The following is a 13559-nucleotide window of genomic DNA, read 5'->3' as shown; positions in this document are numbered from 1 at the left end:
GTGTGTAGCTGTTGGTAATGTTAAACGTTATTAGCTCAGCACTTGCAACGGTTCAGAGTAGCAAATAAAATATTGTTATTGTAGAAAAATTGAAGCAGCTATTTTCATAAAATTTACTAATACTATTATAACTGGGATAAGTATGTTTACAATTTAAATTTCTTCCCGCAGGATGGGGTGGAAGGAGCACTGGAGAATGCAAATTCTATGGTTAACTGACAAATCAGTCCAGTTGAGAATATCAAAAACCAATTATACAGCTGAGCATACTTAAGTTAGAATATATTTCTTACAAATTTTTACTTGTAAAATCATTTCTGACTAGAAAAACAAATGAGATCAACAAATGCCAAAAATAAATGTCTTATCAAGATTTGTAACCATCACCGCCTCCCAATTGAGAAGTTGATAGCTGGTGGTGCTGTAGAACATTATCTGGAATCAAACTTTGTAGAATCTTCACCTGAAATGAAAAAAAAAGTGTCATTTAAAAGTGTGTGACAGACTGCTGTTTATGTATAGTTAGAGACAGGTGTTTTTCGCGATGTGTGAAATCGCGAAAAATTAACGAAATTAATATACATAAACTTAAAAAAACTAAATTATCAATTACTTGTAGAAATCACTAAAAACATTAGGAAAAAACATACTGAAAATAGCTAAACGTCCGACTCGATATCAGTAGTCTATTATAATCGATTGTTAACTACTGTGGCCGGCAGTTATCTTGGCGTCTCTCAGCGCGGGGGTGCGGGGACAGCGGGACCGGAGAAAGTGGAGGGGGTAAGCAGGCGACACGTAGTCGAGAGCCGTGTAGTGGCTGTTAGGAAAATATCGCCCTTCAGTGTATACCCGAAAATGGAAGGCGAAGGTGGCAGCTCGCAGAGGCGCGGTAAAGTTTTACATAGCGGAGAGCGGGAAATAATAAAAACGATGATGCAGTTTCGTGATGAAGAAGCGAAAAATAAATGTCTGCTCGAGTCTTTACAGAGACAGACGGCAAGAGCAGCGAAGTACACGGGTGTCAGTGAACGGTCCATAGTCAGGATTCGTAAAGTCAACAAAGAACAGCCACATGACCCACAGACTATGCCAGGAAAAAACAGATATTTTAAGTATTTAATAAACAATCGAAATATCTCTTTACTACGTTACTGTTACGTAGTGTATAGTGGAGTAAAATATTTGGGCAGTTAGAGTGTGTGTGAGTTGGGCGGCTATTAACAAGTAAAGTCTTGATAGCCTATTGTGGAGAAATTATGAGTATGAAGCGTTGACGAAATGACAGAACGGGGAAAACTGTAGTACCTAGAGAAAGTAATAAGAATAGTAATAATAGTAATTAATTTTAACTTAATTTTGTTTTTATCACCTAATACAATCAATTATCATGGAAAGAGAACTTCACACTTACATTAAACAAATCATATAATATATATGAGGTTTTGAAGGTTATAATATGCATTCTAAAGTGGAAGTACAATGCAAATTGTATTTACATTTATAATAAATAATCGATTATAGGTGCATTAAAATATAAAGCCACACATACACAAGCATTTTTTAAATGCCATTAACGTTGGTAGTCAGGTGTTTCCTAAACGACTGACATGAAGTTAAAGCAGCAAATATAACATAACAAGCTCCATGTTTACTTAAATGTACATCCAGCGCTAAATTGAACAATAAGGGCTAGACTGGCTCCTACGTCATCAACTGTGAGATAGCTTTCGTGCGGAGAGCTACAATTGCGTAATGTTTTGATAGTTTGCTTTTTCTTGTAAGACTTTAGTTTTAATTAACTTTGAGAACACAATGAATTTTAATTTTAAATTTATTTTACATACTAAGTGAACTAGTTTTCCAAAACAAATTGTGTCTGGTTTTCGCTAGTTACTGAGTTAACATTTCAATTAATTTTGGTTAGCATTATAATTAGCAGACACTGTAAGTATATTTAATGGGACAAAGTAAAACGTTGCAGGTTTAGATAATAGTTTGTTACTTTTCCTGACAGATGAGTACAAATATTCGAGCACAACCATTGCAATTTACACAATGTTTCACTTATGTAATACAAGTACAATTCATAGGATTTCTCGCTTTTGGTTTGGTAACCCAGCGCTCTTAGCCAAAAGGCCTTACCGCCCTGGGGCCCCCACGGACGTGGATACAGACTTACGTAGTGTAGGAAGTCACGCGCCGAATGTATTCTATTCTGCTAGTACAAACCTGGCCGCTGACCTTGACAATAGTGTATCGCTTCCTCTTCGCCCTCCCCACCCCTCCTGACAGGACTAGGGAGCTCAGACGCCAAGATATCTGCCGGGCATATTAATTTCGATAGTCTAGGAAGTCGTATTCGTGTCGTGCTATCGCCTCGCCAGTCGCCACTCGCCACAGTTTGTTAAAATGGCGTGGATGTAATCAAACGTTTTTGCTCTGTTTCTTTTTGTAAAATGTTTATTTTAAAATGGTTGTGACCGTATTTGACAGGGCGGCGGAGTTTGCGAGAGAAGGATTCTACGTCTTTGACAAAGTGCAAAAAATTCTCATGTGCAAGTACTGCAACGTTAGAATAGTGTGGCAACGGAAAGACACGTGCTTGAAACACATAAAAAAACAAAACAAGGAAAGTCAACAATCCGGTGCAAAAAAGGCAAGTTTCGCTGGAATCAGCCTTGATGACGGCAAAAAAAGCAAAATTTGACAACATTGAGTTCATTATGTCAACAACTCAAGCTTTTATTGAAGTGAAAATCCTGATTTAAAAACTGGATGACCCGGAACTTCGTCAATGGATGCACAAATAAATTGCAGGTAGGGCGTACTATATTTTAACAGTTTTGTGCATTCTTAAGCAGATAAACAGAACGTTACGAAAATAAATTTTGTTAGGCCTACCTACTCTTGAAATATTCATATAACTGCGAATCGTGTTTTTTACAGCACTTATTGGAAAAAGTTTATATAACCTAGCCACAGGTAAAAATAGACGTAACTTATTTGTTTTTATTTTAGGACTTGAGCTTTTTTTTTTGTCAGTAAATTTTTTAAAACAGTTTCCAGTAATGTGCTTTATAACAAATTTTATGCCTAGTAAATATATGCATTTTTTAAAACCTGAACAATGCAGACAAAAAAGTTTGTATAAATTGTGCAATAATATCTTGTGAATTATACTACTCGGAATTGTGGTAGGCCTTACAGGTTACAGAGTTTAAAAGGCATACATAGGTCTAGAAAAGTATTTATTTTTGTGGTTTGTATAAGAGAGAGTTATATTTAATTATGTTACAGTAAAAATTTTACAACATTTTAATTATACACTTTTTTTTTTTTTAAAGGCGCTGGGAACTTGCCATCTGCCAGTAGAATATGGAAATGCTCTGCATAGTTGTTGAATTGTTGCTTGTTCTGTGCAAATATTTGGTAAAGTTATGTATGAAACTGTGTAGTTCTACTCATAAATTACATATTAAACACATTCATGTAGAACTTATATTTATAAACCTTATATTGCCGTTTTAAAATCAACGAAATTTTTGACGAAACTACTGATAAAATAGCAAAACATATACCGAAATCATCTCGTAAAAAGTAACGAAATTGTGCAAATTTTTTCACTGAAAACGCCTGTCTCTATGTATAGTATGTGCTCTCTTGGGAAGCCAAGAAAATAGTTTCAACACAACCAGTGTGAGAATGAATTCTGTCATTCCCAGTTCATGGACAGCAGTTTATTTTCCAACAGCTTATTTCAAAAGCATAATCATGAGAGAAACTGTGAATCAACAGTGAGCAAAAAACTATACACACAAGGTTGCAAGTGTTTGGCTAGATGCAACTGCAGCAGTACAAATGTGCACCCAGGAAGGCTGGCATTAGTACACTAGTTGATGCCTTACGTAACTGCAGATTTTGTAAGTTTAGTTCCTCGAGTCTATACATGTTGTAAAACTCCGTTAATGAAGTTACTCAAAATTTCGGGCTTTTTACCAGGGCATCTACATGCACTCTGATCCACCTTACCAATTCAATGTTTCAGTACAGGGCCTTTAATTCTCTGTTCTTTAACTCTGCTCATTCTGTAAGCTGCACCAACAGAGTCTATGTTATCTAGCAGGTTACATCTCTCAATTTCACATTAGGTATTCTCGTTAAAACTACACACATTTAAGTTTGATAAGCTGGCAAAATTACTGATCCAGCATGACAAAAGGTCCCAAAGGTGGCAGATTAAAGACTTTTACGGTACTGCAAATTTTATTTTGTCATGTTAGGCTGTTTTCACACTGGGCAACTCAAAAGCAATTGCAATTCCAGTTACTAAGTGATGGCATTATTATCATTGTCAAGGATCTGATACATGGCGAAACATTAATAGTCAACTCATGCCTTTCAAGTACAGAATACCTACATTATATTTTTTTTTTCTCCACCAAAAATGTTTTTTTTTGGAGGTCCTGCATATTTTTTCGATCATACCTTAGTGAGTAAAGCGATGATCAGATGCTGTACCTGTACCCGACGATGAAGAAACAGCAGGAAGAAATGTGTTGGTCTCTCTACACTCAAAGGGATATACTATGGAGGGCTATTTCTTGCGGCCAAACGACTGGAAAGAGCGAAATCGTATAAAACTAGCTGTTTCTCCACAGAATCAACAAACTTTAAACTAAACGCCTCCATGTCAACAGACGATATGAGAAACACTGTGCTTCCCTGCAGGTTGCCCCGGTTGCTGATACACAAGTCTAATGGATTGTCACCAGATTGCTTTCATACTGCCCTGTTGGTAGGTTCCCACTCTACCTAGGAAGTTACCAGCCTGGACAGCTGGAAGAGGTTGGGTAGGCCTCCACTGGACCGCAGGTTCGCTGGGTGATTGAGGAGTCCCAGTGTGAGGCGGGAGACCGGGGTAAGCGCCAGAAGTGATGACAACTCCAGAGGGCTAACGGAGCATCCAACTTGCTGGTGAGCTGAGTGGAGTAGGGGGCCGGAGGTGGTACATACGCTGGGATGGGTAACCTCAGCCTCTGTGTATAGCCAAAAGCTCTAACGCTCTTCCTGATTGTGTATGCGGCGTATCCACATCCATGCCCATGGGGGCCCCGGGCGGTAGGGCCTATCGGCTAAGAGCGCTGGGTTTAAAAAGAAAAGGGGGGCGGGGAAACCCCTTGCCCGGCATAATCTACCTAGGAAGTGCCAAGGAGGGGATAACCACATCGCGTGTTGCCGGGGTCGACGCTGGATACTCGCCTGGTCAAGCAGCGACCTCTCCTTCACGGCCGCACGCTTCAGCAACACCTTCACCCGGTCCAGGATCTGCGTCTTGCGCGACAGCTGCGCCTGCAGCAGCGCCACCTGGTCGGAGCTCGACGCGCCCTCCCCTGCGCAGGGTCGCCACCCCGGCCACACGTCAGCAACCGCACAGCTGTGGTTCTGTGCACATTGCGCTGCCAGAGACCTGCGAGGCTCAAGTGCCATACGTTCCCTTTGTCTTTCAGTTTTATTTCCATTGGAGTATAATTTAAAAATGCTCTTGAAACCTTTTTTTTCACTATACTGGCAGTGAAAGAAAAAAAAATCAACTAATATTGTGTGAATACTAATAGTACCCTTAAGGCAACAATGCTAATTGCCATGACAGGACTTATTAAATACATATAAAATAAATTTAACATTAAACAAACTAAGGTAAAGAAGAACCTTAAAAAAAATAATAAAAAAACTTTCAATGAATGCCACACTTCTCACAAAGCAAAAATTGTGTTTGACACCGCAAGGTATTGAATTAAAAAAAAAATCTTTTTATGTAAGATGAGTACTTAAATTGACAACACACTGTAAGATATTGGGCTAAGGTGGATCTTATTACAATAATATAATTATGAACTACAAGATACACATAAGGTCAATCCGAAAACTAATGAATTCCAAAAATGACTGGGTTATATTGAATCATAATTGTCTCCTCTCAACAGAAATAGGTAGATGATGGTGCAACATGCAAGTAAAACAGATAAATGGTGACCAATGCATACACAAAACCTTGCTTCCATGATTATTTTTTTTATTTTTACTAGCTCTTTACATCTTTTGACAGTGAAGTCATTGGAGACCGTAAACACAATACATAACAGAGATATTAGGAGAGAAATCAGCCATACTCTATAGTACTATAGTACAGAATCATTAAAGTGATTTCAGCTCTCTCAACCCCATGGCAAACTGAAATCAGGATGAACCATCCAGGCTTTGAACCAGAGTAATCTGCAATGCAAGTCCAATGTCGTAGCTCTGTCCGTATCTGCCCTGAAAAGGTGTGACTGTACGTTGGTGAAAATGACTCACGTCAGGCGAGGTCTTACAAACAGCCTGCCATGATAGCTTGCAGGACATAGCAGTTCTTGCCACGGATCGGAGTCGAATTACAGGCGAGGTTCGTGCGCCAAGGCGGGAATAAAATGATTGCCCTGCTGGGTATTGAATGGTAGGCAAAATCATATGCTGTGAAGGATTGGGGAGACAGGTCTGACAAAGATTAAACTGGAGTGTACAGTAGGAGGAACAAGTTTAAGTTCTCGCAGCAAAAAGATGACTGGTGACATTATTTAAAAAAAAATTCAAATTTAAAATTGAGCCAAATATACTAGTTGGCGGCACACCTTCCAAATCCAAATTATATTACCTAATTGGAAAGAAAAATAGTTTCTTAAGATGAGCTGGATTGGTCATGGCTAGCGTGGGAGTACTAATGTTCTAATGTTGCAGTTCATTCTTGCTGTTTTCTTTTACACAGTATGATGAAGATATTTTTTTAAATTACTGTTTTGTATTTACCTTTTTTTTTTTTTTTTTCATGCAAACATTACCTCGCAATGACTGGATTCTTTCTTCCAACAACTTAATGTGTTGTCTGGTCGACTCCAGCTCACAACCCAGATCCTTGTTCTGCTTGATGAGTGATGAGTACCGCTCATTCCTGTCCACTTCTGCCTCTGTCTGCAAGCCTGACTTTCCTCTGTGAGCTTGCTCCTGCACAGAAAAAAAAAAAAAAAAAAAAAAAAAAACTAATCGAAGAAGAAATACACACCTCAGTTCATAAAGAAATACAAAAAGTAACAACGAAAACTGTAAGAACAGACAGCGCTTGTGTGACAAACAAGATACAGTACTCTGAAATTACAGTAAGTGTAACTGAAATTACTAGACACCTGCAACATTTGCATTATTATTCTGATACAGGCTGGAATGCATACCATTATACACACCTGTACTCTCATTGGGTCAGAGGTAGACACAAGATTTTATGGTTTAATTTTTAGTCCAATTTCATTTTTAAAACAGAGAATTTTGGTACTGTTGTTTTTATGATAAAATCATTTGTAACAAACAGATAAGATTCAGAACAATAAAAATAAATAAGCTAGTATTTGTGTTTTAAAGTAAGTCAATAAGAAATGCACAATAAAAAAATTAAATTAATTTTTCTGATCCCTGCACTTTGGTACTATCTTTTGTTCGGAAATGACATTCTTTAAATTTCAAACATTTAAAGATTACTTTTTTCATGATTTAAATAACGTTTTGGTTAAATGTTACTTAGTTGCATGATATAACTTGTATTTCGGTGTTATGCAGTGTTTAGTCATGCTTTTATGTGTTATTTTGGTTTCATCGCAACTCACCTTATAATCTTATCCCTAACCATAGGTAGTTTTGACACTCCGTAAGACATGAAACCAATAGCAACACTACAAAATTCAAATGACTTAATCACATGCAATCTGGCTGGAATGTGTAATGTGGCAGCAGCCAATGGACACACAAACAAGTTTGTGGCGTTCATCGTGGGGCCAGAAAATAATGTCAATTATGCAGGTCTTTATTCATTACATATTGACATAGACCCAGGCAATGTCCTCCCTTCAAGTTCCTCCCACCAACAGCCTCTATGGCTGCCACTCATTTCAAACCCCTGCCAGTGTGCATGTGTGTGCTGTTCGTATTAACTCATCTAAAGCTTTTTTGCTGCTTTCAGGCCCACTTCGAAAGGTGGACCACGTAACCTAATTATTTTAATTCCTTCATTGGCTGTTATACAAACATCAGCTATGGCAAGTTCAGTTGTGGCTATTGGGTGTAAAGGACCAAATGTTTTTATTTTACGTCATCGTGTATGCCACCGGGCTGTACTGTTGTCGCCCGGCCACAGACCGGGCCGTGATGGACTTCAGTCTAGCCAGTAGCAGGGAATGTGAGAACATAATGCATCATGTTTAAGTATTTGATACAAAACTAGAAGTATTATGGCGTGCAGAATGTCACGAAGGCCACAGTTATGATGATTGCACTTTATTTTCAAGCAAGTTAATTGTGCGCACAATCGTATGTATCGTAAATAAGGACTCTATTAAACGTTTATATCAGTCTGATGCTGTTGGGTGTAGTAGGGGGAATATATTTGACATTAGATACCTGAACAGAAATGAATAGATGATTCACATGGAAAAAGTTACTAAACGAATGGTGTAATGAAAAAAAATCATGGCCTTACAGGATTGGTGTGAGCCAAGCCGTGATACGTGAATAAGCACTTTAATTTTGAAGTATACAACCACCTATCTCCCGTTACGCGGTGTCGTATTTGTCATACAAAGGATTCGATGGTAGGCTTATAAAGATAAATGGTGTGACATATTTACCGTTGAGTGCATTCTACGCATTTAAATTACGTAAAGAATATTTCCCTACACATTTTGGAACACATTAAGTAAATTAGCCTTGTTATTTATGGAGACTAATGCTTCAGAATACACGATTTTGAATAACACAAACAATTTTAGGAATGCATTAGTCATGCTAAGTGAGGTATTTGTGCATAGTACATTCCAGCTAATCTGAACTTTCTGGAATACTCTTATGCTGTTTACAACTGCTCATAATTCAACATAAATTGTCTTACACCTGTTTCAACTGCCAGCACATCAGAACAGTGGTGGTTTAATTGAAGGGGTGATGGGGGTAATTGCCTCCCTCCCCTTAACCATAACCTTTCAGAACAAAAATAAAACCTGTATAGTGTTAGTGAATTTTCAAGATATGTCAGAACTACATAAAAATGTCCTTTTACAGAACTATTATTTTTCATAATTTGAGACTCCCCATTAAGCATGAGATATTCCATTACACACAAAACTCTTTTGTATTACCCCTCCCCTTAAAAATGTACAGCTGGGCCTGTTTCAGAACTTGTGTTTTATTATTTAAACACCTTGAAAGGGGATATCATTTAGGAAGAATTCGAAATTAGCTGGAATGTAATATAAATAATTGCTTTTGTAGAGGTGAAAATTTATTGTAAATGTTAAAATGTATTGAACTCTTTGTAATTTATACCTCAATTTTTAATTTAAAAGCTAAAATAAATATTTTCCACTTTTATAAATTCAAAAAATTACTTAAGTTACATATGTAGTATCTATTTGATTATAAGACACACCCCTCTTTTGAACCCAAATTTATATTTAAAAAAAATTAACATACAAGTATATGATTAACACTAATTCAAATAATATGTTTATTCGTAAAAGGTGAGCAGTAATACTTGTATATTAGGAGGTCTTATGAATTGTTTACTAACCTCTTAGTGTTGCCCAAAGGATATTGTGTAAATGCTGTATAAGTCGAACTTACATTTATTTGAATACTTCAACCTTAAACGAGAGGTTATACTTTAAAAACAGGAGAATCGCTTACACAGCAGTGCACCTGACAATCAGGTGACAATTGAACCACCACCCTAAATAAAAATCTAAATAACCTGCTTAGTTATACATATTACAAATGTTGATTATTTAACTGAAAATTTAGGAAGTTATTAATACTGCACACCCTCTTTACAAATCTCAAAAACCTTATTAAAATGGTAAAAGAAAATAAATATCTTGAATGTAAAATGATTAAAACACATCCCATTTTCTGAGCTCAATAAATTACAAAAAAGGATGTGTCTTAGAATAGATTCTGTTATTTATTTCTAATCTAATGGTCGGACAGGCACAGTCAGTTGGGTAGGGTACTAGATCCAGTGGAGTGTACACACAAGAAAACAACCAATTCCGTAAAGAAACACAAACCTGTGCAGTATGTGATGTGTTAGCTTCTCTTGTCTGCTTCAAATGTTTGTTTTCTTCTTGCAGCGTTTCCACAACTCTCTTCATTGCCAAGATTGTCTTCTGCAACTCTCTGTTGGTTTTCCTAGTCTGAACACATTTACAAATCAAATAATACCCACAATCAACAAGGTATTCTTATGCTGTTTTACATCACTAAAAACAGATCCAGTGCTCAAAAAATTTAATTAACAATGCACCAATCCCACTCTTAGCACCACTAATGTGTTATTAAAAATGTGTTATCGTATTATCTGAAATTGCGTATGTTGAAGCATTGGTCTTGATAAATATCAAGGCTAATTTACTTAATGTGTTCCAAAATGTGTAGGAAAATATTCGTTACATAACATTTATCTTTATAAGCCTACCTTGTATGACAAATACATCACAGTGTAATGGCTAATGGGAGATAGTTATCCTCAGTCAGCTGGTTGGCTTGCCCGCCCGGGCATGACCTTCAACTCAAGTCACGTACCTTTCCGCGAACTTTCCAAACCATTCTTTACTGGCAATGAAATCGATATCACTGTCCGGATATTTACATTGTAATTTTTCAAAAATTAAAGTGCTTATTCGCATATCACCGCTTGGTTCACACAAGTCCTGTCAGGCCAATGATTTTTTTTTTCATTGTACCATTCATTTAACAACTTTTTCTATGTGAATAATCTGTTTATTTCTGTTCCAATATCAAATGTCAAATATATTCCCGCTAGTACAACCATCAGCATCAGACTTATATAAATGTTTGATAGAGTCCTTATTTTGTACGATTGTGTGCACAGTTGATTGCTTAAAACTAAAGTGTGATCAACATAAGTGTGGCCTTCATGACATTCTGCACGCCATAATACTTCTTCTAGTTTTGTCTCAAATACTTGAACACAATTAATTATGCTCTCACTTGGAAGCCATGATTCCAACTCCAGGTGCTTGTGCATGTACAGTTACCAGCAGACGAATGAGCAGACTTTACTTGTGTTTGTGCGAGTTCCCTGCCACTGACTAGACTGAAGTTCATCACGGCCCAGTCTGTGGCCGGGCGACAACGGAATGGTACGGCACGGCGGCATACACACGGACATAACAACCTTTGGTCTTTTACACTCCATAGCCGCAACTTAACTTGCCATAGCTGATGTTTGTAAAACAGCCGATAGCATAGACCTGCACGCAAATCTCTTCCCCCCTCGTATGGCTAACTGTATGCCCAGGTACATCTGTTGTTTACCAAATTGAAGCAGACTTTGTGGCATCATGCCCGATTTGTTTTTTGCCTGTGGCGATTTCGTGCTAACTGAAATTTACAAACGTGCTATTCAAGACTGGGGCTGTAAAATTAACATTGCACTAAATGAATTCGCACAATCTGAAGACATGCTAAGTGAGGTATTGGTGTATAACAATTTCTCAAATGTGTTGATTTTTCTTATACTATTAATGCAACAACAAAAAAAGGATGCATAATTGATTGAAAGCCGGTCTTAACACTGCTCTAATTTATTTTCAACAAAAATCTGGCAGGGAATGTACTATTTAACATTGATGCAAGCTTAGTGATTGGACAAATGGCTCCAAACTACTACACATATTTAAAGGCTATTATTATCAAGCAAATGAAACTAAAACTTTTTTGATGAAAACATTTTTCTTGTAATGAATAGTTTTATATAGTTATTACAGCACATTTATTTTTTTCTCTGGTGTTCAACCATACTCCACTCAAATTCACCCTTAATTTAAAAAATTTTTAAGCATGACTAGATACAAAGCACTTCTTGAATCAGTAAGTAAAAGAACAATTTTTAATACAAAATGTTATCAAAATTGAGTAAATTATTGAAATCCTCTAATATATAATATTATTCCTATACATAATAATAAATATAATTCTACTTGTATATAGTTTTATATTGTAACTGAATACAAAATGTAATAAAAAAATTCTATAAAATAAGGATGAATGGTTTAAATGCAGAGTTAATTTTTAAAGCTAATGTGAATAATTAAAAAGAAAAACTTTTCTTACAAAAAAATTTATTATGAGGCATATTATTTTTAGATATTCTAAAATATTTTATTAAAGGCACAAGTGAAAGCATATCTGTCAACCAAAAGGCAAATAAACTAATTTTTACTACGGTGATATTGAAAAGTCTGTATACATACATATTATTTATAAACTGTTTATTTAATAATGATACTAGAGTTAATGGGGTAGAAAATGGTTCAAATTATTTATAGTTTTTAAAAGTTTTTCTTTCAGAAACTTGAAAACATAATTTTTATGCCATATTTTTTTGTGGTGGAGGTAATGAAGATTAGGAAATTTAGAGCTAAAAGTGATAGTTTGAAGAACTATTTCAGAATGACTAAAAAAAATCATTCATATTTGTTTAGTTCTAATACTCAAGTTAAAAAAAGTTCATGGTTCAATTTATTTTTAAATGTTGTATATTATTCTTGTAGAGAATCAAAAGTATAAGCTTTGCTGTGTATAAATTATTATTTCAAAGAGAAGCACATGTTAAATCATGACCAATAAAAGTACAAACAATCTTCAAACAGTTTTAACCAAAGCACACACATGTATGCACCTAAGCAAGCAGTAGCACTGGTGCACATGGGCTTGCATGTGTGCACAAGCATGCATCCACATGTGAGTCCCCTCACACATGGAGTCATGCATGATCCTCAAGCATGCACATTCACACAAACATGCATGTGTGTGCTCACCCGCCCAGATGCTTATAAACATGCATGTAACAAGTATGTGTGCCCATGTGCAGACACAATATATTCCTGAAAATTATGGTAAAAATAAATCTTGATGTATGTATAGACAGACACAACAGTGATGTAAATAATAAAATTTACAGGGTTTCGCTCACCACACATAACAGTTACAGTAATACCTAGTTGATAATTCCAGCCCAAGAAAACACAAAATACTATTTGAAATAAACCCTGAATTACTTTTCAGGAAATAAACATATTGAACAATTAAATAGCTTAAAATTTGACCTCTAAAAACTGATATAACAATAAAAAAAATCTTAAAAAAATAATTTTTTTTATGAAAAAAAGAATTAAATTTTCAAGCTTACCTCACTTCTGTTTTCACTTTCCACAGTTACGCTTCGTTGCTGCATTAAATTCTCTTCTTTGAGAATACTAACAGACCTAAAAATAATCATAATAATTAGGTAGATATAATAATATTCATCGTTTAACAGGTAATTATCATACTTTATTACTATGAATAATAAGAATGGAAACATTCTCAATGTATGTACTATTTCTCTATAATAAACATTACAATTATCTAAAGAACGTTTCTTCTTACAAGCCGGGCAAATGGAATTTAATCCCAGA

General features: G+C 36.0%; 1 protein-coding gene across 5 annotated transcripts in view; it reads right to left on the bottom strand.

The window, feature by feature from the left end:
• Positions 1–265: 265 nt before the first annotated feature.
• LOC134531780 (centrosomal protein of 290 kDa-like) overlaps positions 266–13559 on the bottom strand; it is a 140435-nt gene continuing 127141 nt past the window's right edge. For all 5 annotated transcript variants that reach the window (XM_063367689.1, XM_063367687.1, XM_063367688.1 and 2 more), the window contains exons 38-42: positions 13292–13367; positions 10146–10271; positions 6879–7041; positions 5263–5393; positions 266–463 (exon numbers count right to left, since the gene is read on the bottom strand). In XM_063367689.1, coding sequence (XP_063223759.1) covers positions 368–463; positions 5263–5393; positions 6879–7041; positions 10146–10271; positions 13292–13367 — 592 coding nt within the window. In that variant the 3' untranslated portion in view covers positions 266–367. The remainder of the gene's footprint in view (positions 464–5262; positions 5394–6878; positions 7042–10145; positions 10272–13291; positions 13368–13559) is intronic.

This window comes from Bacillus rossius, chromosome 5, assembly GCF_032445375.1.
Source record: "Bacillus rossius redtenbacheri isolate Brsri chromosome 5, Brsri_v3, whole genome shotgun sequence".
In the NCBI taxonomy this organism is placed as follows: Eukaryota; Metazoa; Arthropoda; class Insecta; order Phasmatodea; family Bacillidae; genus Bacillus; species Bacillus rossius.
The sequence above is the reverse complement of the archived record's forward strand: the minus strand, read 5'-3'. Positions and strand labels throughout refer to the sequence as shown.